Genomic DNA, 23,736 nt, shown 5'->3' on the forward strand with positions numbered 1-23,736 from the left:
CTCAATCTTGACCGCATCCCCTTTGGAGCTCCTCCTCCTCCTCTTCCTTGGTTTAGACATGACGTTCTACTAGAGGGTTTGCGTCCTTTGCGTGCTTTCCCAGAATCCTCTCCGTCCCTCCCATTCTCCCGGCTCGGCGCTTCTCTCTCTCCCTCTCTCTCGCCCCGCCTCCTCCCGCTGACGTCACCGCGCCCGTCGTGGTGGGCGGGGCGAGGAGGAGGAGGAGGAGGAAGAGGAGATGGGAGGGAAGAGATCCAAACAAGATGGCGGCGGCCGGCGCGGACGCGAAGGGGGACTGAGAGGAGGCAGCTCGGCGGCGGGGCGCTCCTTCGCCGGCCCCCCCTCAGAGGAGGCGCCCCGAAAAGGAGGGGAGAAGCCGGCCCAGCTGGAGCCTCCCTCCCCGTAGGGCCTCGCTCCCACCCCAGCCTGGTTTCCTGTCACCCCCCCTCCCCACACCTATTGACATCTGTGGGGCGGCTCTCTCTCTTTTTTGGGGGGGTGGGCCCATTTTGGGGGGGAGAGTTAGTCCTCCTTCCTCCCTCGCCCCCTCCCTTGTATTTCTTTTTTTGGGGGGAAAGGTGTCTGTTCCCCCACCCTCCAGTTCTGAAGGGGAAGGGTGTATATGTGGGGTTTGGGGGCCCCCCGCAATCGCCCCACATCCATCTTCCTCCTTCCCCCCCCTAGATTGGGGTGTTTTAAAATAGGCATATTCCTCCTCCCTTTAATATCTTCCTTATATCTATCTTTCACCCCCACCCTTCGATTTTGGGGTCTGCTTAGCATTCCAGCCAACCCCCCAAAAAGGAAGGGGCTTTAAGACTCCTTTTCTCTTTCTCCCCTTTTTGAGGCTGGCATTTCCTCCCCCCCCCATTCAACCTGATCCTCTTCCCACAACGGTGGGATTTGGCAGCCCTCAACATCTAAAGCAAAGGTTTTAACACCCCCACCCCTTTTTCTTTTCCTCTCCCCAGCCCAACTTGGGGTGTTTTAAACTTAGGCATCCCCCCCCCTAATTATTTTGCTAGCATAGTCTCTTCTTTGTCTGACCCTTTCCCCCAATTTAAAGAAGGGCTTCACCACCTCTCCTCACCACACATATTTGGCTCCCCCCCTTAAGAAAACCCACAACTTGATCTCTTTAGGATCTCTCTCTGCCTCCCCCCTCGGAACCCTACCGTGTTGGACCCCCCCAGACTCCCTTTTGCTCTGTTGTCTTGGGGTAGCTCCTCTTCTTTCTGGGGACTATTAGTGTTGCACCCCTCCGACCCAAAAGTCCCATTAGATTCAGTCTCTCCCCGCCCCCCCCCCCCGCTACCTTCCAACATTATATAAATTGCAACCTAGGAAGCTTAACATTCTCCCTCCCTTGCTTTCTTTGGGTGACTTTTCAAAAGTATCTGAGGTGCCTCCCCCCCCCCAAAAAAAAATTCCCACCGGATTACAAAGTTACTGAAACTTTTGCATCAGCCCATTTAAAAGACAATTTCTCTTTATCCTGCTGTGCGTGGATTTATTTTTTCCCGCTTGTGGGGAAGGAGTGACTCTTTTTTTTCCCCCCACCTCCCCCTCGGCCGCTTCTCCCCACCCCCTGGAGAAACCTTACCAAGACGACCCCTCAGGCTGCTTCCTGAACACTTTCTCTTCTCCAAGCAAAGTTGGGCTGCCCACCAAATCTGAATTCGCCTGTGGAAAGCTAACACCTGTCTTGGAAAAGGATGTCAGAGAACCAAGCCAACCACCACCACCACCCAATGAACAATAATGTGGGTGGTAGGGCCCCTGCCGGAAACAACCGTGGGGTCCGCAACCTCAACCAGAACCCCCTCATCAACGTACGTGACCGCTTGTTCCATGCCCTTTTCTTCAAGATGGCCGTCACCTACGCCCGCCTCTTCCCACCTTCCTTCCGTCGTATATTTGAATTCTTCGTACTTCTCAAGGTAAAGTGGTTTTTTGTGGGGGGGGGGGATGTTGACTGTGTTCAACATCTGAGGCCCTTCTTTGTGTACCTCCTCCACGTGAGGGTGGCAACATGAGAACAGGGCCTTTTCTGCAGTGGCTCCTTGTTTGTGGAATACTCTCCCCAAGGAGGTTTGCCTGGCGCCTCCACTATATATTTTTAGGCACCATATGAAAACATTCCTCTTCAACTAGCCTTTGGCTGATTAATATACTACAGCCTTTTAAATGTATCTGTGGGAAGCGGTGGGGGTTGTTGTTTTGGTTCAATTATCTTGTATTTTGTTATGTGAACTGCACTGAGATCTTTTGAGGAAGAGTGGTATATAGATTAAATAAATGGATAAATAAAAATAAAATAAGTTGTGCTGGGGATACCTCAGGGTCTGGATGTGGCCCTCCAAACTTCCATTTTTCAGGCCTCTTCCTAGTCACACTTTTTGCCAGCCCTGAACTCTCCTTTGCTGGAAATGTGTTTTTTAACTCAGATCAGGCCTCCTCCTTGCCTGGGCGGAGCAGAGACAAGGTGTGTAGGAACTAGTCTACGCAAAGTAAAAAATACATTTCTTGCTCTTCCCACATTTGCCCCTGGCTCCACCCAACACTGGTCCTTCCTGAAGGTTTCTCAATGTGCTCCTCTGTCAGAGAAAGCCTTCCCACCCCTTATATATCAAGGAAGCCTTTACTCTTCCAACTCTATGATTCTATGATTCTACTTTCCACCTGCTGAATCCTAAACACTTCCAGCTTCAAACATACATTTAACACAGCATTTGCGCACAGTCACATGGAAATAATTTGTGGCACCTAAATTTTGAGTTGGAAACACTTTCCCTCCCCACTCCTCTCTTAAGCTTACTGGATTCTTACTGGTTGGCCGGTTGCAACATTTAACTGACACAGGCGATTAGCAGGGTTTGAAATTAGCAGGACGCCAGGTGCATTTTGCGCCAAAATATTATCCATTTGCGAGCACCTCAAAAAGTCTGGGTGCCATTTCTTGCGCCCAGCTGATGCTCGAGGATTACTGTAAAGTATGTGCTTTGAAGCCTCAAAGTTAAAGATAGACAATATGTTAAGGAGTTTAATAATAAAGAGTAGAGTGTTTTGAAAACTGAAGTATGGTACCAATATTTTTATTGCAAACACCAAATTAACGTGTATTAACAATTTCTGATAAAAACGTGATATTAGCAATGTGTCTCATGTGAATTGCATATTAGTTCATGCTTATCAAAATTACAATTAAATAGTGTTGCCGACCCCCCAAAATGGCGACTAGACATTATGTTTTGGCGCCCACAGCCCAGATCCCAGGAGCCATTTGACTCCTAGCTTTTCTATCCCAGTTTTTAACACTGGCAACTAGCCGTTTAGAACTGCTGCATTGCAGGGGGTTTTAACTGGATGACCCCTGGGGTACCTTCCAACATCACAACTCTTAAGAAATAGGAAGGTGGGGTTTTTCGGTGGCTTAACCACACACCAGAAGTGTTAGGAATGCTAATGTTGACATATGCTGTAGCTTGGTTGTAGAGCTTGCAAAAGCTCCTCGTTTGATCTCTAGCATCTTTGGATAAAGGCCTTTGACCGGAGAACCTGTGCCTGTCATGCGTTGCAGTTCTGAGTTTGGATGGTCTGGCCAGGCAAAAGGAAGTTTCTTCTCTGTTAACCCCACAAAAACAGCCCCCCTAGCAGAACTTATTGAGAGCTGTCAACTTGCGTGGACAGTTTTGCGAGTCCAGGCTCATAGAATTGCAGAGGGGAGCTTGTAGGTCATTTATTCAAGCTTCTTGCAGGAAATCCTGACAGGTGCTACGTCACTTTGTGTGGGGCTGCCCTTGAAGACTACCTGAAAAACGTTAACTCATCCCAAATGCAGCTGCCTGTTTACTGGCTGGCCTCCGTTTCGGACTCGCATGACCCTTGTTATACAACAGCTGCATTGGTTGACGGTTCATTCCTGGGTCCAGTTCAAGGTCCTGATATTAGTATTCATGACTCGGGTACCAAATATCTAAGCTGACTTTGGCCGCTTCCCTTCAGACACTCTCAGGAGGGGTCTCTCACTGGAGGGGGGGGTCCCTCTTGGTAGTGCCACTGCCCTCAGAGTTTTAGGGTGGTGATGACTTGGGAGAGAACATGCTCTGGAAGCTCCTCGAAACGGTCAGCCAAGGTCTACCGTCCTGTAACTCCTTTGGCTCTACTCAACCCACTTGGCCAAGACTCAAGGATGACCAGAGTTAGAGTGCAATGACTTCTGGGAGGCCCCGGGGGTCCCTATCCCTGTTGTAAACATTTGAGGAAGTTTCCTGTTCATTCAGCCTTGCAAATCAATACACAGAAGCTAACTAGCCCACAAAAATTCTCAGTCAACAGCTTTTTGGGGGGGGGGGGTGTCCAAAAAACCTTCTCTCATCTTTGTGTGGTCTGGGATGTGTCCATGAACTCTGCTAATGCCTCTATAGGACAGAGTGGGGTGTGTAAGTGTGTGGATGTCAGGCACTGGTTGGATGCAGAGGGATGGTGGGAGGTACCAGCAGAGGAACCCCCAAAGGAAGAAGGCTCAGAGCCTGGGGATTGGTGGTGGGACAGTGATTCTCATAGAATCATAGTGTTGGAAGGGACCCTGAGGATCATCTACTCCAACCCCCTGCAATACAGAAATATGCCGCTGTCCCTTATGGGGATTGAACCTGTAACCTTGGCGTTATCAGCCCTGCACTCTAACCAACTCTAAGTCCAGCTGGTGAAGTCACGGGTGTCTCCCCCTCCTGCTGCGACAATCTCCCCTCCCCCCTTGTCTCCCAGAACCAGGAGAGGCATGAAAGGGTGGAGGAGAGGTTGCCTACACTCTGGCGCAGTCTCTGATTGCTTGGAGAGGAGGGGACTTTTAGTCTTGGCAACTGATCCATGGGTGCAAGACCTATTGGGCATGAGTTCCTGTGCCCATTGCACCTGACCCTCCACCAGGTCTGTGCAGATCCTGTTCTAATAAAGAGTTAACTTCAATGTGCAGGGTGTGATTTATTGCTGGCTGGCTCCTGTCGGTGTGTCTAGAAACTAGCTTGCCATCTATTGCCTCTATTGGCATCTGCCTATCGCCCCGCCCACTTTTGCATCTGGCCCCAGCCAGCACAGTCACGTGACCCCAGGAAGGTTGACCCTCTGATAATGCCACTTGCTTGTTCAGATGGAGGAGAGAGAGACGGGTGCAGTGTGCAGAAACTAGCCTGTGGCACTACTCTAAGAAGGGAATGCGGTCCTTGATTCCTGTTTCTCCTGCTTCTAATTTTTCCGCCTCTCTCCTCCCTCTTCCAGGCCCTGTTTGTGCTCTTCATCCTGGCGTATATCCACATCGCCTTCTCCCGCTCCCCCATCAACTGTCTGGAGCACGTCCGAGACAAGTGGCCGCGCGACGGGATCCTGCGGGTGGAGATCCAGCGCAACTCCAGCCGCGCCCCCATCTTCCTCCAGTTCTGCGAGAGCGACCGCTTCCCGGGTATGGTGGTTGAGGCAGCTGGCGGGGAGGAGGAGGAGGAAGAAGAGGAGGAGGAAATGAGCGTGGAGATGTTTGAGAACAGCTCCATCAAGGTAGGGTGGAGCAGAGCAGACCATCTCTAACTGGGTGGACTCTCTCCTTCGTTAGCAGTTTCTAAACAGAGGTTGGACGCAGCTTTCAAAACTCCCATTGTTCTTGGTGCATGGGAAGTATGGCTTTGCTTTTTGCAGTCTTCAGATGAGGACTAGAACATGTGAAAAACGAACATAAGATTTTAGCTGCCATTCATTCATTTTCAGCTCTGTATTCTTGTTATAAAAAAAGCCTGCTTAGACACTCGGTTTCAGTGCCCAAGACCTAGGTTTAAGGTGCCTTTAGCTCCTAGCTTTCATGTCACAGTTTCTATCACTGGTTGGACGGCCACCTGCAAGGGATTCTTTAGCTTTGATTCTTGCATTTCAGGGGGTTGGATGTATGAGCCTAAAGGGGTCTCTTCCAACTCCAGAGTTCTGTGATTCTGTAGGATGAGGACTGCCTCACCCACTGCATTCTTTTCCCATCTCCTTGCTGTGGAGATCCTCTTGGGTACGATCCGTCATCACTGGTTCTCCCTGCTGGGAATGCAAAACCTGGATGCTTTTGAGAGAGAGGACTTCTCAGTGGCTAATTGAGGCCCCAAGGAACTGTTTGAGAGCAGCCTCAGTTACAAGGCAATGCGTAAGCAACACCAGCAGCTGGAAAACCCTAAGTGTGGACATTCTGGGCCTCTTTATTTAGTGTTGGGGACTTTCCCCTAGGCCACGAGTTAAGTTGTGGGCGAACATATCAGACGACACAGCGATTCTTCCAAAGCAGCTTTTTATTTGTAAGCTGGAACAGAACTGAACTGAGGAGCTCAGTCAGCCTGCTTATATAGAGCTCCACTAGAATGCAACAGTAACCATTTTCTGTAACTAGCCAATCACTGAACGTCACTTTTGATCCTTCATTTGCATACAAACTATCCAATCACTGAACGTCACTTTCGATCCTTCAGTTGCATAACTATCTACAGTATCCCCCTGCTGGCCCAGGGTGAGAACTTCAGTACATAACACCATGCACCCTCACCAGCCCTGCTCCGCACCCTCCGTGAGCATTTTTTGCCTGGCTGAAATGTGTCCTTGCACTCTGATCATGACTCTTGCTTCCTTAGATAGTGGAGCAGGAGACCTGACAATAATGCCAATATATTTCACATCTGGCAATCCATGTGCCCCTATGGTTTCAGTTAGTACATGAGTAAACGAATCTAAAAATCCCTGGGCGCAAATTTTCATGGCCCTCCACTGACTCTGGTGGCTCATCTACTAGAGCTAATGTATTTTGTGCCAACTCTGGAAGTGTGTACTTGATTCTGACAAAACTCAGCCTCCAAGATGCTCATTGTCTTTTAAAGCCATCAGACTCCTGTCCCGTCAGATTTCACTCCCATCTAGTCCCAGAGCTAGACAGTTGCTTCTAGGAAGCCGTCAAGTAATGAATGATCTATCAGTACAGCTTTGAAAGGTTCAGCCCTATATTCTTGATTCAGAATTGGGTCCAGTTGTATCCCTACTTGGACGAAAACATGCTCCTTGATCTTGGGAACTGTGATGCAAAATATGGTTTGATGTTATAAAGAGGTTCCAAATAACATTGCGAACAAACAGCTTTCCAAAAGTATATAGGGTTTGTCTCTGCCTTTAGTCCTACTCAGAGTAGACTCGTTGAAATTAAAAGGTGTGACATTACAGCCTATTAATTTTAGTGGGTGTACCCTTGAGTAGAACTTCGTTGGACGCAGCCCATATAGTAAATGTATGCAAGTTTTTGGCAGGTGTCTGAAACAGTAGAGTGAAGGCGCCTGCCTCATATCAAGAGGCCGGGAGTTCCAGAGGGCAGCTGTTGCCACACTGAAAGGTCTGTTTAGGATGTCATATATAAAAGGATGTCATATAGAGGAGGGAGAAAGGTTGTTTTCTGCTGCTCCAGAGAAGCGGACACGGAGCAATGGATCCAAACTACAAGAAAGAAGATTCCACCTAAACATTAGGAAGAACTTCCTGACAGTAAGAGCTGTTTGACAGTGGAATTTGCTGCCAAGGAGTGTGGTGGAGTCTCCTTCTTTGGAGGTCTTTAAGCAGAGGCTTGACAACCATGTCAGGAGTGCTCTGATGGTGTTTCCTGCTTGGCAGGGGGTTGGACTCGATGGCCCTTGTGGTCTCTTCCAACTCTATGATTCTATGATTCTGTTTCTCACTAGTGCAGAAAAACATTATGTGGTCCTGCTGGGCTGGGTTTTTGTTTCATTTCTTCCAAGCCCTACAGAGTCGGCAATAATTAACGGGTCCTCTTCCCCACCCACCAAACAGTAATTTCCTTTCCTCCCTTGCGATCGAACCAGCATGTAGTACATTAAAGGTTTGTTAAACCAAATTAATGCCTTGTGTGAACAAATTGCCAGGAGTCCCTGGGTGGCAACGCAGCTGATTTAACTCACTCAATTTACTCCTTAATTTCATTTAATTTTCTCCAATATGGTTCCTCTTTTATATATACATATTTCCATTTGCGTTGAGTGGAACCCAGAACGGGGATTAAATAAACCAGCTGAAAGCTACCATTTGCTGTCTGCCACCGCAGTTGTGCTTCGTATTAGACCTCATCTTGCCTTTCAGGGCTGGGGGACTATTTCATTTCTCTCTTTAGAGATTATTTTGCCTTGGGGGAGGTTGGCAGGAGGCTGCGGGGGCTTGTGTGTGTGTGTCTAGCTTCTCCATATGGCTGTTTAAAGGTTGCTGCGTGTTATAAGAGTAATTTTGGATCCTTAACAATGATGCACTATTTCTCTGTGGCACAACAAATGTTCTTCCTGAGAGGAGCTGTCAAATGCAGTGTAAACGACTAGATTCTTTATCGCCCCCTGAGAGAAATGCCTTGTTGCTTATAGTGCACAAAAGTACAGAGGCCGATCCCACAGATGCAGCAAATGGTCAGATGTGACTGTGAATCTGCATTCTCATTCAGGGTTAGGCAGGGTGGGGTCCTCAAGATGTTACTCCCATTTATTTAGGCTCTTAGCTATGTTCATTATGCTGCAGACACACCAGGCTGCCATGATCTTTGACACCTGGTATTTTTCGTCCTATAGGACGCACTTTTTCCCCTCCAAAAATGAAGGGGAAATGTGTGTGCGTCCTATGGGGTGAATGCAGGCTTTCGCTGAAGCCTGGAGAGCGAGAGGGGTCTGTGCGCACCAACCCCTCTCGCTCTCCAGGCTTCAGGAAGCTATCCGCAAGCCTTGGGAGCCCGGCGCGACTTCCCGCCTGGCTCCCAAGGCTTGCAGACAGCAGCCTGCAGCCCGAAACCCAGGGAGTGCAGCGGAGCACTAGGCTTGCGGATAGCAGCCTGTTCTGGGGGCTGGGGTCGGGGGAAGCTCAGGCTTCCCCCGCCCCAGCCCCGCGCCTGGGGGGGGGGAATAATTTTTTTCTCCCCCCCCCCAAAAAACCTAGGTGTGCCCTATGGGCCGGTGTGCCCTATAGGGCGAAAAATACAGTATGTGGTTGGTTGGCTTTAGTGGGTGAAGTCAACCTGTTGGAGAGTTGCAGCTCCTGCTGTGGCTGCAGAGACTGAATGGGAGAGACGCACTTCGTTGCATCTGGGGGAGATGAAGGCGTGTGTGTGTGTGTGTCGGGACTCACCCTCTTCTTCTGACTGTAAATGGTTTTAATGGTTTTGGATATTGCTTCTTTTAAATTGCTGTCATGTGCCCTGCAACCTTATGGCGGACAAATAATAATAATAGAAGCCAATGAGTTAGATCGGTGGTTCCCAAAAATACTGGGTCTCTGCCCCCTTGGTTCCATCCCCAGTGCCTCCTACCCTACCCTATAAAAAGGTAAAGGGACCCCTGACCATTAGGTCCAGTCGTGGCCGACTCTGGAGTTGCGGCGCTCATCTCGCTTTATTGGCCGAGGGAGCCGGCGTACAGCTTCCAGGTCATGTGGTCAGCATGACTAAGCCGCTTCTGGCGAACCAGAGCAGCGCACGGAAATGCCGTTTACCTTCCTGCCAGAGCGGTACCTATTTATCTACTTGCACTTTGACGTGCTTTTGAACTGCTAGGTTGGCAGGAGCAGGGACCGAGCAACAGGAGCTCACCCCGTCACGGGGATTCAAACTGCCAATCTTCTGATCGGCAAGCCCTGGGCTCTGTGGTTTATCCCACAGCACCACTCACATCCCTTACCCTACCCTATAAAAAGCCCTAAAGTTCAAAACAGTAACAGTTAATTGCCCGTTTCCCCCCAAAAAATCCTGTTTAAGCTATTTAGTAGGACTGGGCGATACCTGGTTTCAACATTATGATATATCACCAGCTAAACATTGCGATCTACTGATATATCACAGTGTCTGAAATGAGGATGGAGCTATGTAGAGGCATTGGCTGGCTTCACGTTGTAATTTTTGTATAGCACCCCCCCCACACACACACATTATGATTCATGATATATTGCCAGGTCAAAAACTATGCAACCAACATCATGATTGGGACTTCAGACCAGTTTTGCCCAGTCCTATTATTTAGCTTAATTAATTCAACACAATGGATGAACTTGATCCAGTGATGCCAGCTTTTCAGAGTCTGGTGGTCATTTGCACCTCCCGCTGCCCCCCCCCCCGCTGCCCCCCTGCCCCTTAGCACCCCCCCAGGCAATGCCCACTTTGGAAACCGCTGAGTTAGAAGGACCAGTGGATCTGATGTTTGGTAGAAGGCAGCTCCTGCGTTTCCCTGAAATCTTCTCCTCTGTTTCCGCTGATCCCAGTTTGAGCTGGATATCGAGCCCAAGGTCTTCCTCAAGCCCTCCCGCCTGGGCGGCGCCAAGGTGCCAGCCCCCAACGAGAGCCAAGAGTTCTCCTTCAGCGGCGAGTCGGCGTCTAAAGGTATGCAGCCCCTCAGCGAGACGGTGTCCCAGTTTGAGATGCTAGCCAAAGCAGGTAAAGAGACGACATTGCAGACCCTTTAAATAACCCTCCTTCCCACTCCTCACCTTTGCCACACCCTTCCCTTTGCACCTGCCACTTTCCTTTTCTTTCGGTGTTTGCCTCCTCTCCTTGTGTGTGGGAGAGGTTCCTTTTTGAGAGTGAGTGGGGCCACGGCAGAGAAGGCCCCGCTGCCTGCGCACTCTCGGGGTATGCAGCCTTTGAAACTGGCCTGCTCTCAATGACCTTAATGCCGTGGAGAGGGGCAGGCAGCAATATTAAGAGGTTGAAAAGATGCACTTTTTATAGAAGAATGGAGGCATTGGGGGGTGGGGACTATTTGGAAAAGCACTACAAACAAATTGCAGGCAGGAAAGGAGCAGGAGAAGGAAAATGATAACGTAATTGTACTAGAGGCATTTTTGCAATAGGCAAGTGTTTGATATATACAAAAACACGGGGGGTGTAAGTGGGAAATCTATCAGGAAACGAATGTAAGCATTTGATTTAAAGTCAATTTGTAAAAAATTGGAAATTAAGTAAAAATTGTATGGGGGGGGCGGGACAGTGTCCTGAATCCCTCAACGTTCAGTTTCATTGGACGTCCACAACTCCTAATGTTATGAGAGAGGGAGGAAGATTTTTCTCTTTTTCCATGTCCTGCATTAATTTTACAGGCTTCTAGCATGTCACCTCTTATTTCCTTAAGTAAGAACATCCAAACACTGCAAGCTTTCCTCATAGCAGAGTCATTTTCCCTGTCCTTTTCGGAACTTTCCCCAGCTCCTTGGAGCGCCCAACGAGGCTTCTTTTAATCGACGGGCGTGCTGTGGTGAACTAGGCTGAGGCAGTACCCCTGGGGGCACCTCTGGGTTTCCATCCTCTTGGCCTTTTCAAAAATACAATTTTCTATTTTTTTAAAAAAATCCTTCCAGTCTGGCCCCAGGAAGAGTACATCGTGGAATACTCCTTTGAATACGGGTTCCTTCGCTTGTCGCACAGCACCCGCCAGCGCCTCAGCATCCCTGTCATGGTGGTGACGCTGGGTAAGAAGTTTTGCTTTTCTGTTCAGCTGAGGGTGGAGCTTTGTTCATTTGCTGTGCCTGGTTGGGGCGGGGGGGGGAGGTTGAGCAGCAGGGTACAAATGTTCTTGTTATTATTATTATCTCTGTCGATCTATATAATTTGTTAACGGGGGAAAATAGCTGCAAACATAATCAACAATTTAAATCATTAAGTGTCACAGCCTGTAAGGACAAAAGTACAAAGGTTCAGCAAAGGGGATAATGAAGCGTTAACTTGTACAAAGATTCCCTTTCCTGTTCTGCCACACTGAAAGATTGATTCACCTAGTGAACTTAAAGGGGTGGTGGCAAGATTAGAACCCGGGATTGCTCCTTGTTGCTTTTAGGCCTGCGTTGGCCACTACTTGGCCCCAGCTTTTTCTTTTCCCTGTGCCATGGTGCCTCCCTCCCAAATCACAAAATGCCCACTCCTTCCCCTCCAGCAGTTGGAATGTTTCTGAGCGTCCCGTGAAATGCACAAACACCCCTCGACTTTCTTCTTCCTGCTGCTATCAGCACAGCCAGTTTTCTTTCCACCTGTTTTCACAAACCCTCTTCTCCATCCCAGACCCCACTCGTGACCAGTGCTTTGGAGACCGGTTCAGCCGCCTGCTCCTGGACGAGTTCCTCGGCTACGACGACATCCTCATGTCCAGCGTGAAAGCCTTGGCTGAAAACGAAGAGAACAAAGGTTTAGCATATGTATATAATTGGTCTCTGTTCTCACTCAGTTACAGATCTGGGCTGGGCTGTTGCAATCTCTGGTGCAAGTCCAACACTAGATGGTGCCAGAGCCAACTAATTGGACTAAGTCCACTTTGGGAGATCTTTGTTGCTGAAACCACCTTGTTTTTTCCTCCTGTCCATCCCCACCACTGCTGCCTTCCCTTCCCTTCTGTCCTTGCTCAGGATTCCTCCGCAATGTGGTATCTGGGGAACACTACCGATTCATCAGCATGTGGATGGCGCGGACCTCGTACCTGGCAGCGTTCGTCATCATGGTCATATTCGTGAGTATTCTGTGTCAGCTCGTGGGCTGCTTTTCAGCCCCAGGAGATCCCAGGAGAGTGCCTGAGCACACATTATTATTATTACTATTATATTTTCAATTAAATTTGTATCCCACCATTCACCCTTAAATCTCGAGGCAGTCCACAACATAAAATTGCAAAATAATAATAATTTATTATTTATACCCCGCCCATCTGGCTGCGCTTCCCCAGCCACTCTGGGCGGCTTCCAAAAAAATATTAAAATATCATAATGCATCAAACATTAAAAGCTTCCCTAAGCAGGGCTGCCTTCAGATGTCTTCTAAAAGTCTGGTAGTTGTTGTTCTCTTTGACATCTGGTGGGAGGGCGTTCCACAGGGAGGGCGCCACCACCGAGAAGGCCCTCTGCCTGCTTCCCTGTAACTTGGCTTCTCGCAGTAAGGGAACCGCCAGAAGGCCCTCGGTGCTGGACCTCAGTGTCCGGGCAGAACGATGGGGGTGGAGACACTCCTTCAGATATACTGGACCGAGGCCGTTTAGGGCTTTCAAGGTCAGCACCAACACTTTGAATTGTGCTTGGAAACGTACTGGGAGCCAATGTAGGTCTTTCAAGACCGGTGTTACATAATAAAAATAATAAAAATAAGAGCAACAACAAATCAATAACCCCCCTCCCACAGCACATTTAAAAGGATATTGAATGTGAATACCCTTTTAACAGCCTCGGGCCTTTAGACCTGAAGGAGCGTCTCCACCCCCATTGTCCAGCCCGGACACAGAGGTCCAGCTCCGAGGGCCTTCTGGGGGTTCCCTCACTGCAAGAAGTGAAGTTACAGGGAACCAGGCAGAGGGCCTTCTCGGTGGTGGCGCCCGGGGGTGAAAGCAGCCCTGTTCAGGGAAGTTTTCAATGTTTAATGTTTTATTCTGCTGGGAACTGCCCAGAGTGACTGGGACAACCCAGTCAGATGGACAGAATAATAATAATAATAATAATAATAATAATAATAATAATAATAATAATAATATAATATCAGCCAAAGGCCTGGTTGAAGACAAACAACTTCACCTGGTGCCTAAAGGTGTATAATGAAGGAGCCAGCCAAAGCTCCCTGAGTGGTCTGTGGTTAAAATAATTGACTGAGAACCCAGTGAAGTTCCTGGCTGGGTGATACTGAGGGATGCAGCTCAGAGGCCTTCACAACCAGTAATGAGGTCTGGATAATTACTGAAATCATCTTCTTCAAGGGGAGAGGGTTGTTCCATGACAGATCACCACACCTTTAAAACATCTGCACTACTGACATTCAAACTTTGGGATTGTTGAAATATTGTATATACAACAACAAATTAATCAATTTGTGCGACTCAAAAATTTTAGGCAGTGTGGACTAAATTCGCTTCTGGGGTCCCTCTGGAATTGGAGGCCCCGAAGCTTAAGGTTCATTAGTTTCCTAGTTGAGCCACCCCTGGATCACAGAGTCGGAAGGGGACCCCGAGGGTCATCTAGTCCAACCCCCTGCAAGGCAGGAATTGCAGCTCAAGCATCCATGACAGATAGCTATCCAACCTCTGCTTAGAAACCTCCAGGGAAGAAGATGATTAAATAAGCACTGACTATTAAATAGCACTGGAGATAAGATTATTAAAAGCTAATTATTTGGGAGCTCATGTGTACAGTGCCTTCGCATTTAATTCAGGCGAAAGGGCAGGTGTCTGCAACTATTAGAATTTTGGTTGGTTAGGGGGGTTTTTTGGGGGGGTGACACTGCCCTACATTCATAGGGAGCCCAGGGCTCTAACACTTGCCCATCCCTTCTCTTTTCCAGACGCTGTCTGTCTCCATGCTTCTGCGATACTCGCACCACCAGATCTTCGTTTTTATCGGTAAGTATTTCATCCAGTCTTGCTGGCGTTCCGAGAGCCCAAGTGGCCCATTTACTGGAGGACAAAGACAGTAGTTTTCTTCTTTCCCCAACCCCCTGGGTAGAGGGTTCAAACAAGACTTGCCACTTCGGATCAGTCAGCATCAGAAGGTCCGCAGTTTGAAGGGAACCCGAGGGTCATCATTTCTGCAATGCAGGAATCTCAGCTAAAGCATCCATGACAGCCCAACCTCTGCTTAAAAACCTCGACAACCTCCTGAGGGAGACCTTGTATATAACAGTTAGAGAATGTGAGGCCATTGTTGAAGCGGCTGCTCTGGCTGCCCACTTTGCTGCCAATCCAGGTTCAGGGTTCTTGTATTAATTTTAAAAGCCCTGAACAACTTAGGCCCAGGGTTCCTCAGGGGCCTCCTGAGCCCTTATATTCCAGCTTGATCACTGATGCCACCTGCAGGAGTGTCGCTGGTTATTCCCCGAGTCGGTGAGGCTGGTTTGACAACAAGAAATGGAGCCATCGTTGTAATTGGCCCAGTCCTGTGGAACTCCCTGCCACTAGAGCAGTGGTTGTCAAAGGGTGTTGCAAGAGAGAATGACAAGTGTGGCAGGAAGATTCAAGGGCAATCAAATAAATTTTGAACAGTTTTTATGTAACTGCGTTGTTTTATACTTTCTGGATCGTATTAGGAAGTAGTTGTGTTCTATATTATAAAACAAGCACTGCTAGTTTTTTTTGTTTTGTTTTCCAGTGTATTTCTTATTGATAAAAAAATGGGTGTGCTGCGAGCAAGTTTTTATTTTGAAAGTGTGACTCAGAGAAAAAAGCTTGAGAACCACTGCACTAGAGATTTAGCAGGTGCCTTCTGTGCCAATTTTTAAACACCTGCTGGAAACTATTCCGCCCAGCCTATACAGGCGATAAAGAATGGTTAATTGGTGTCTAACTTTTTAATGGTTTCATTGCTGAAACTGCTTTGATACTTTTTTTTTTAAAAAAGAGAGAGATGCAGTGGAATGCTAATTTAACTTAATTTATTTACAAAGTTAAAAATAATACAGTGGTACCTCGCAAGACGAAATTAATTCGTTCCGCGAGTTTTTTCTTGCGAGTTTTTTGTCTTGCGAAGCACGGTTTCCCATAGGAATGCATTGAAAATCAATCAATGCGTTCCTATGGAAACCACCTTCAGATCAGGTCCGGGGACAGTCTGTCCCCCGACCTCTTCTGAAGGCTGGGGGGGGGACAAGGGCTTTTCTTCCCACCGCCAGCCTTCAGAAGGCTGTTCTGAAGGCTGGCGGTGGGAAGAAAAGCCCTTCTCCCCACCTCCCGCCCCGCAAGCTCCGGGGACAGGAGGCCTTTGCTGCCGACCGCCAGCATTTTAAGATCGCCCGGGACAGCGGAGAAGTCTCCGCTGTCCCGGGGGCTTTTAAAATGCTGGGGGTCGGCAGCGAAGGCTCTTCTGAAGGCCGGCGGTGGGCGAAAGTCTTTGCTGCCGACCGCCAGCATTTTAAAAGAGGTCCCTAGAGATTTCCCTATGGGCTTTCTTCTTGCAAAGCAAGCCCATAGGGAAATTCGTCTGGCGAAGCACCTCGAAAAACGGAAAACTCTTTCTTCTTGCGAGTTTTCCGTCTTGTGAGGTACCACTGTATTTTGAAGCCAAGTTGTAGTTAGCACTAACCACAGTTTGTCGACCGAGATGTTCTAAACAAAATTTGGCAAAATTTGCAGCCTCTCTCTCGCCTCTGCTTCTCGCATTCCTTCTAACTGGAGATCAACCCTGGGGTCATCTGTGTTGAGGGTTCCTCTTCCCCCACCCTGGGCTGCAACTGCTTCTTCTCCTCTTGAATGTTTTTTCCTCCTCCCTCTCACAGTGGACCTTCTGCAAATGCTGGAGATGAACATGACCATTGCCTTCCCGGCAGCCCCGCTGCTGACCGTCATCTTGGCTCTTGTGGGTAAGGAGACCGCCTCTCAGGAATGCCAAGAACTGCATTTGATGTACCAGGCCCATTCATTCTGTCTCTTACATCTTGCGCACCACCTTTTCCTCCCAAGGAGCTCAAGGTGATGGGCACGATTCTTTCCCCTCCCTGTTTTATCCTCCCAGCAGCCCTGTGAGGTAGGCTAGGCTGGAAAAGAGTCAGAGGCTACTGGCCCCTGGTCACCCGGTGAGCTTCAGTGGGGATCTGTACCGGGTCATAGCGCAAGCTTAGGTCCTGAGCACCAGTTCCTGGGAATCACAAGGGGGGAGAGTTGCTGCTGTTGTGCTCAGGCCCTCAGGGGCAGGTGGGTGTGGGGGAGTCCCTGGTCCTTCGTGGGGTAACTGTGCCCCTGAAGGACCAGGTATGCAGCCTGGGGGTCATTTTTGACTCACAGCTGTCTGTGGAGGCGCAGGTCAATTCTGTGTCCAGGGCAACTGTCTGCCAGCTCTATCTGAGACCCCCCCCCCCGCCTGCACACTGTCTCGCTAGGGTGGTCCATTCTCTGGTTATTTCCTGCTTGGACTACTGCAATGTGCTGTCTGTGGGGCTACCTTTGAAGGTGACTCAGAAACTACAACTAATCCAGAATGCGGCTACCGGGACCATACAACACTGGTCCTAAAGACCTGAATTGGCTCCCAGTATGTTTCCGAGCACAATTCACAGTGTTGCTGCTGATCTTGAAAGGCGTAAATGGCCTCGGCCCTGTAAACCCGAAAGAGCATCTCCCCATCATTCAGCCCAGACACTGAGGTCCAGCTCCAAGGGCCTTCTGGCAGTTCCCTCATTCCCTCCTTGTGAGAAGGAAGGCTACAGGGAACCAGGCAGAGGGCCTTCTCAGTGGTGACGCCCACCCTGTGGAACGCTCTCCCGTCAGATGCCATGGAGATAAAGAACTGTACAACTTTCCAAAGATATCTGGAGGCAACCCTGTATGGGAAAGTTTTTCATGGTTGTTGTTTTACTGTGTTTTTAGTATTTTGTTGGGAGCCACTCAGAGTGGCTGGGGCAACCCAGTCAGATGGGCATCATATAAATAATAAGGATAATAATTCTCATCTGGGGCATCTGATTGGCCACTGTGAGGAGAGGATGCTGGACTAGGAGGCCCTTGGCCTGATCCAGCAGGCTCTTCATACATCTCTCTTGGGATGCTGAGCTCCCTGATGACTTGCTGGCCTTCTCTCTCCCCTCCTCTCCTTCATCCTGCGGCAGGCATGGAGGCGATCATGTCCGAGTTCTTCAACGACACCACCACAGCCTTCTACATCATCCTCATCGTGTGGCTGGCAGACCAGTACGACGCCATCTGCTGCCACACCAACACCAGCAAGAGGCATTGGCTGAGGTAAGGGCACACAGAGCTTCTAATTCCTGGTGTTTATAGGCCTCCTTTTCCCCCAGCCCGCTTGAGGTGGCCTGTGACGTCCTCCTTCCATTTATTCATTTATTCATGCAGTGGCTCTGTGAGATAGGTTGTGGTTCCTGCATTGCTGTGACCCTGGGGTCCGTTGCGACTCTGCAATTCTTTGATTCTCTGAGAGGCAAGGAACAGGCCCCAGGGTCACACGCAGTGAGCTTCATCGCCAAGTGTGGGACTTGAAGCATGGTCTCCCGGTCAGCGTTCAAAATTAGCCAGGAACCAGGCACATTTTGCACCTGCCTGTTGTCCACTTGCGACCATGTGAAGATGCCTGGGTGCCAGGATGGCGCCTGATGTCTCCACTATCTGGAGGTGCCTGCCTGGGGATCCCTGGATCTGTCTGTTTTCACACACTAGCAACACATCCTGTAGAATTCTACCCGTTTTATTTTATCTGCAAAATCAGAATGAATTTCAGGAACCAAAAAGTCATACTGAAAAATACGATTTTCCAGCTTTCCGGCACCAAAATGGCAACTAGGCATTCTGTTTCGGCAGCTGTAACCCTGGTTTAAGGAGCCATTTGGAGCCAACTTTTATTTCTGAGTTTCTAACACCACTCACAGCTCAGTAACGGCTGCACCACATTGGCTCTCTTCTGTGCCAGATCTGACCACTGAACTCAGCCCTGTCTGTTTCCAGTGGTCCTTATTCGGTTGACTTCCACCCTTCTTCCACAATGTTTCCGTTCCCATCTTTCAGTTGTGTGGCAGGGGAGAGGTGGATTTGAGAGAGAGAGAGAGATTATTTATTTCACTGTACTTACACTGTTCGATTGTAAGAAAAGAACTAGCAACAATAACTTAAAACCTTCAGAAAGTTAATATAGCAATAGACTAGAAACAGATTAAAACACACATCAACTTTCTGGGTTGTTGGCATCCATCTGTCTCGAGAGACAACGGAGTGCGCCTCTGGGGGTGAAGCCAAACTGCTGTGTTTGCAGCACCAATGTGACCTCCCTGGGCGCAGGCCTGGCTGTGTGTCTGGAGATCCTGGGCTGCCCAGACAGCAAGACCTGCCTTTCAGCCTTGCTGGTGTCCAAAGGAAAGCAGAGCAAGACCTTTTGCACCTGCATGCAAGGCACCCTCCAACCGCTTTAGGAACTCCGCTCTGGATTTGTGTAGGGTGTATTCCTGAGCCTTTTTTTCTCCCAAATATATTCCTCAAGGCAGCGGAGGTTTAGGATCAGAGTTTTCCTTCTCCCAGATGGGCTCCCTTCCCCTCCCTTCCCTCCACAGCATGTTCAGAAGCCCCTTTTTGAACAGGCATGTTTTTAGCAAGCTCCGAAAAGAGCACAGCGAAGGCATCTGGCATCAGTAGACAGGGAGTTCCACAGGTGCTGCCATGATAAAAGGTCAAGTTCTTATAAATGTGGAAACGGTCTTTATGTGGAGTCTGTAACAGGGCTAGTTCAGCTGATCCAAGAGGTCAGTACCCATCATTCTGCACTAATTGCAGCTTCAGATCAAGTGTGATTGAAGCCCTACGGAGCGTGTGCTGCAGCAGTCCAGTATTGATAGATGTGCTTTAACCCCCTTTCCCCCATGTCTCTGTTCCTCTCCAGGTTTTTCTACTTGTACCATTTTGCCTTCTATGCCTACCATTACCGCTTCAATGGGCAATACAGCAGCTTGGCACTGGTCACATCGTGGCTTTTCATACAGGTACGTTGGCAGTTTCACTATGTTTGTCTGGAGTGCAGGAAAACCCACAGGGTTAACCGTTCAGGATGTAGAACTAGCCATAGCAAGGAAGCAGGATGATGTAGAACTCAGCAGGACTTTGTGGAACAGTAGAGGGAGCTGGGTGCATTTAGCCTGGAACCAGCATTCAAAATTTCCCAGGCGGATTTTGCACCTGGCTATTGGCCACTTGCAACCGAGTGAAGATGCCCGGGTGCCAGGATGGCTCCTGACATCTCCAACATCTGGAGGTGTTTGCCTGGAGATCCTTGGATATTGACGGTTTTCACACACTGTGGAATTCTGTCCGTTCTATTTTATCTGCATGATCAGATAAAACAAATTTCAGGAACTGAAAAGTCGTGTTGAAAAATACAAGTTTCGAGCCATTTGGCCCAAAAATGGCAACTAGGCATTCCCTTTCTGGCAACCGTAACCTTAGTTTAAGGAGCCATTTGGAGCCTAGACAGAGAGGTGAAATGAGACCCATCTTCAAATATCTGAAGGGCTGTTCCATAAAAATGTTTCATAATAATAATAATAAGTTTATTATTCATGTGCTGTCCATCTGACTGGGTTGTGCCAGCCACTTTGGGTGGCTCCCAACAAAATATTAAAAACACAGTGCAACATCAACCATGATGGAACAGGGCTACCTTCAGATGTTCGGTTGGTTCCTTTTACTGTATTGTGAAAATGTCAATTAAAAAGTTCAAAAAAGGGGCACAGAATTCTGCATTCTTCAGTGCTGGCCTGAGTTATTTCGGTGGATAAGCAAAACACCCAGTTTTGCTCAAGGGGCTGGGAGGGGGAAGCAGGCAGCGGAATGGGCCACGATTCAGAAGGCTTGGCCAGTGCAGATGTCAGCCGTCTTTGCCCCCCTCCCCCAGCTCACCCCCTCTGCCCCTTGCCTTTCCCACAGCATTCCATGATCTACTTTTTCCACCACTACGAGCTGCCGGCCATCCTGCAGCAAATCCGGATCCAGGAGATGTTGCTCCAGAACCAGCAGGGTGGGGCCCAGACCACCCTGCAGGACAACCTCAACAACAACAACACCGTTGCTCCCGCTGACCCGGCCGGACCGCGGCCCCACCTGGACGGGGGCCCCGCTGGGGACGGCCCCCTGGCACCCGAGGATGCCCACACAGCAGCCGTCGTAGCCGCCACGGTGGCCTCCCTGGGCGACAACTTCAACTGGGTGGCGGAGACCGCCGTCATCGCAGAGGCCTCCTTCATTTCCAACCTGAGCGGCTCCCTCCTGGACCCCAGCGTCGCGCCAGAAGCAGCCGGGCCCAGCGGGGACCTCCAGGACGTAGCGTCTGCCTCGAGTGTCATGACCCGCCTTCTGGTCAGCAGCGACCTCGCAGAGGCTCCTGTAGGGTCCATTGCCATCGAGGTCACGTCCACCGCTGGGGTTCCCTCACCAGGCGGATCGGCTTCTTCTGCTGCTGCTGCCGCCACCCCCCTCAGTCCAGCCCGCGAGGACAACCCACAACCTCCAGAGAGCTCAGCCGGCCGCGGCAAACCCCCGGACACAGACTGCCTTGCAGGCCGCTGTCCACTCGGCTCTGCTGCAAGCGGGGCCCCAGGCGAGGCCTCCGAGGAGGGACTCGCGCAGGCGGACTCCTCGGCGCCGGCGCCTTTGGACAGTGCGGCTGATGCAGGCCCAGATTCCCGCCGCCTCTCCTGAGCTTCCTGGCGGACGGGATGCTTCTCAGTTCGACCGTCCATTCTCCCTGGGCTCACCTGCAATTCCTCCGTTGAGGAGGTGCAGAGCTTGAAAGGCCAGAGGGAGAGGGAGAGAACCGGGCCCCCCCTTTCTCTCTCTCTCCCACCCCTTCTTCCTCCAAACCCAGGAAAGGAAGGAAAAAATGTGAATAAAAAAACGAGGGGCTCACACCCATAGCCAGTTCGCCCCCCGCATTTGAAGAGAGTCCTCTGGTTCCTTCCTGTTGGGCATACGGAGCCACAGCCCCCCGCCAGTCTCTCTGCCCCCCACCCCACCAAGCTTTTTTCAAATCATGGGACTCCTCGCCCCTCCTCCTTTGGTGTCTGCCGGAGATGTGGACTTAATTTTGCCCTGGAATTACTGCAGTTTTTTTCCCTGTGCTTCTCTGCTTTTGTCAGGAGGGGGCGCTGGGGAGGCGACCGAAACGGGTATCATGGCGAACTCTGTGTCCGGGGAGGGGAGGAAACGGGTGGCTGCTGGAGAAGGACTTGAGACCCTTGTGCGGAAGGGGGCCCTGAAGATGAACCCCCTTTAAATCTGGGGTTCCTGGCAGCCACCGCTCTCAAAGATCTGTCACCCCAGAAGCGCTGGAGTCATAGAAAGTTCTGCCTGGTTTTTTCCTTTCCTTTTTTCCTTTTTAGCATGGGGGACAGACTGCATTTTACTCTGAAAGAAGCCGCGTTTATAGACGCATATACGCAGCCTCTTTCAGAGTAAAACAGCAGTAGATCTTTCTTGTTAGAAAGGCGCTTTTAAAAATTAACGTGATGGGGAAGATCTGGAGGTGGATTCTATCTCTCTCTTGATAAGGAAGCCCTTTTTGGCCACTGGGGAAGGGGGTCCTCAGAAAGCCACCCCCCCAAACGTTTGGCTGACTTTGCAGTGGCTTGCCTGGTCGCTGGACTGTGTGTCATCGTCCCCCCACCTCCCTGTTTTTAACCTCTACATAGGAAAGCCCAGAAGTTATTTTGTTCCCAGAGCTCCAAGGTTCTAGCAAGTTGCATCTTAACGGTGCATCCTTAGCGACTGCAAGAGGGAGCAGCTCCTGATTTTCAGTCTGACATGGCCATCATGAGAGAGGACCAGGTGGCTCTCAATACCCTTTCTTAAATGAGGGGGCTTTTTGGGTGCTTTAAAAATTGGGTGGTGTGTTTTTTTTAAGCTGTCATTTGGTGAGAACCCTTGCAGCTCCCTCTCTCTTATGCCCTTGCACAGATGTTGACAGGTGAACTCAGTTCATGTTTTATGCAGCGTGGCAATTTAGGAATATTCTCCACTCCCCCACCCTAAAAAGCTTCCTAGCCCAGTGCCTTATCTCGTAAGCAGGATGTGTTTTGAAGAGTGTGCACATCAAAAAATGCCACCTAAGTTCCTGGAAACATAAAGAAGAGAGTGGGGTGGGGGGCAGGGGGCACCCCTCCCGGAAAAGGACCCGCTTCCCAGGAGTCTTTGCCCATCCCTTTCTGGAGCAGAGCTGTACCCCTTAAATTGTGGGGTGTATGTGTGTGTGCGCTAGCTGGGAATAGGAAGCATCGTAGAACGCAGCTGGCTCCAAACTTTTGAGTGCCTTTGTACTCAGGTGATCTAGCAATAGCAAGGGGAATTCCGAGGCTGGAAGGTTCAGGGGGTAGCGCGGCTGGACCTAAGGAAACCCTGCCCTGTCCTGCCACATGGTCCCTGGGAGCAGGCAGGAGCCAAGGACCCTGGGAATCTTAATTCTTATTTTTTTAGTTCTGCCATGAGGTGCAAAGTGCAGTAGGCAGGTACACCCTTAAGCAAGCAGCAGCCTTTTTCGAGACTGGAGCCCAGGAGCGTCTGTGAGATGCTCTGATTTTGCAGTCAAAATCACCTTTGGCTGCTGTGCTCTACCCTAAAGCCAGGGAAGGGAGAACCCCTTAGATGGGTGACGTGAAAGTAGTTTTGGGGTGGAGGGTGGGTTGGCCGACAACAAGCATAGTGGTGGTATTTCCCCCCCCCCAACCCCCATTCATGTGCAATATGTTGGTGGGATCATTCGCTGCCCGCCCACCCACCGCTGCTTGGCAATGGAGTGCTTGTAGGTAACCGGACATTAGGGTTTTTACGTTGTAGTCGTCAGGCAGAAAGGATTGAGGGGTTGAGAAAAAGAGAAGAATCACACCAAACTATACCAGGAATGAAGAGTAGAGTTCATTCTATTTAATGTACAAAAAAGTATGTATATATTATATATATTATATATATAATAAATACTATATCTAACAGCATTGCTTCCGTGCTCCTTTTTTCCCTTAACTTTGGGGTGGAACAGAGTACGATTTGGGGTGGTGGGGGGAGAGGGAGAACTTCGCCCGCCCCCCAAGCCGTGCAAAATCCAGTCATGTCTGCAAGGCAGCTTCTGTTCCGGAGAAACACCCCGTTCATGGAGGGCTGAAAAACCAAATCTCCATTTTACACACATTCGTCCCAAAATCAAACAGTTGTCTTCTGCTCAGCACCACAAATACTTGCTCTGCACCCCGCAAAATCCCAG

General features: G+C 49.7%; 1 protein-coding gene across 3 annotated transcripts; it reads left to right on the forward strand.

Moving 5' to 3' along the window:
• The first annotated feature begins 203 nt into the window (after positions 1–203).
• TMEM259 (transmembrane protein 259) lies at positions 204–23,467 on the forward strand. 3 transcript variants are annotated; one of them, XM_053372577.1, is made up of 11 exons: positions 204–1,940; positions 5,281–5,553; positions 10,309–10,480; positions 11,401–11,511; positions 12,098–12,220; positions 12,439–12,539; positions 14,348–14,405; positions 16,274–16,357; positions 17,600–17,732; positions 19,375–19,474; positions 20,415–23,467. In XM_053372577.1, the coding sequence occupies exons 1-11, from the start codon at positions 1,716–1,718 to the stop codon at positions 21,183–21,185; spliced, it is 2,151 nt and encodes a 716-aa protein (XP_053228552.1). In that variant the 5' UTR covers positions 204–1,715; the 3' UTR covers positions 21,186–23,467. The 3 variants fall into 3 exon arrangements, with proteins under 3 accessions (XP_053228552.1, XP_053228553.1, XP_053228554.1); XM_053372578.1 differs by having other exon boundaries at positions 205–1,940; positions 10,309–10,426; XM_053372579.1 differs by lacking the exons at positions 19,375–19,474; positions 20,415–23,467 and having other exon boundaries at positions 206–1,940; positions 10,309–10,426; positions 17,600–17,736.
• The last annotated feature ends 269 nt before the right edge of the window (positions 23,468–23,736 follow it).

The sequence above is a fragment of the Podarcis raffonei genome, chromosome 18 (genome assembly GCF_027172205.1).
Source record: "Podarcis raffonei isolate rPodRaf1 chromosome 18, rPodRaf1.pri, whole genome shotgun sequence".
Lineage (NCBI taxonomy): Eukaryota > Metazoa > Chordata > Lepidosauria > Squamata > Lacertidae > Podarcis > Podarcis raffonei.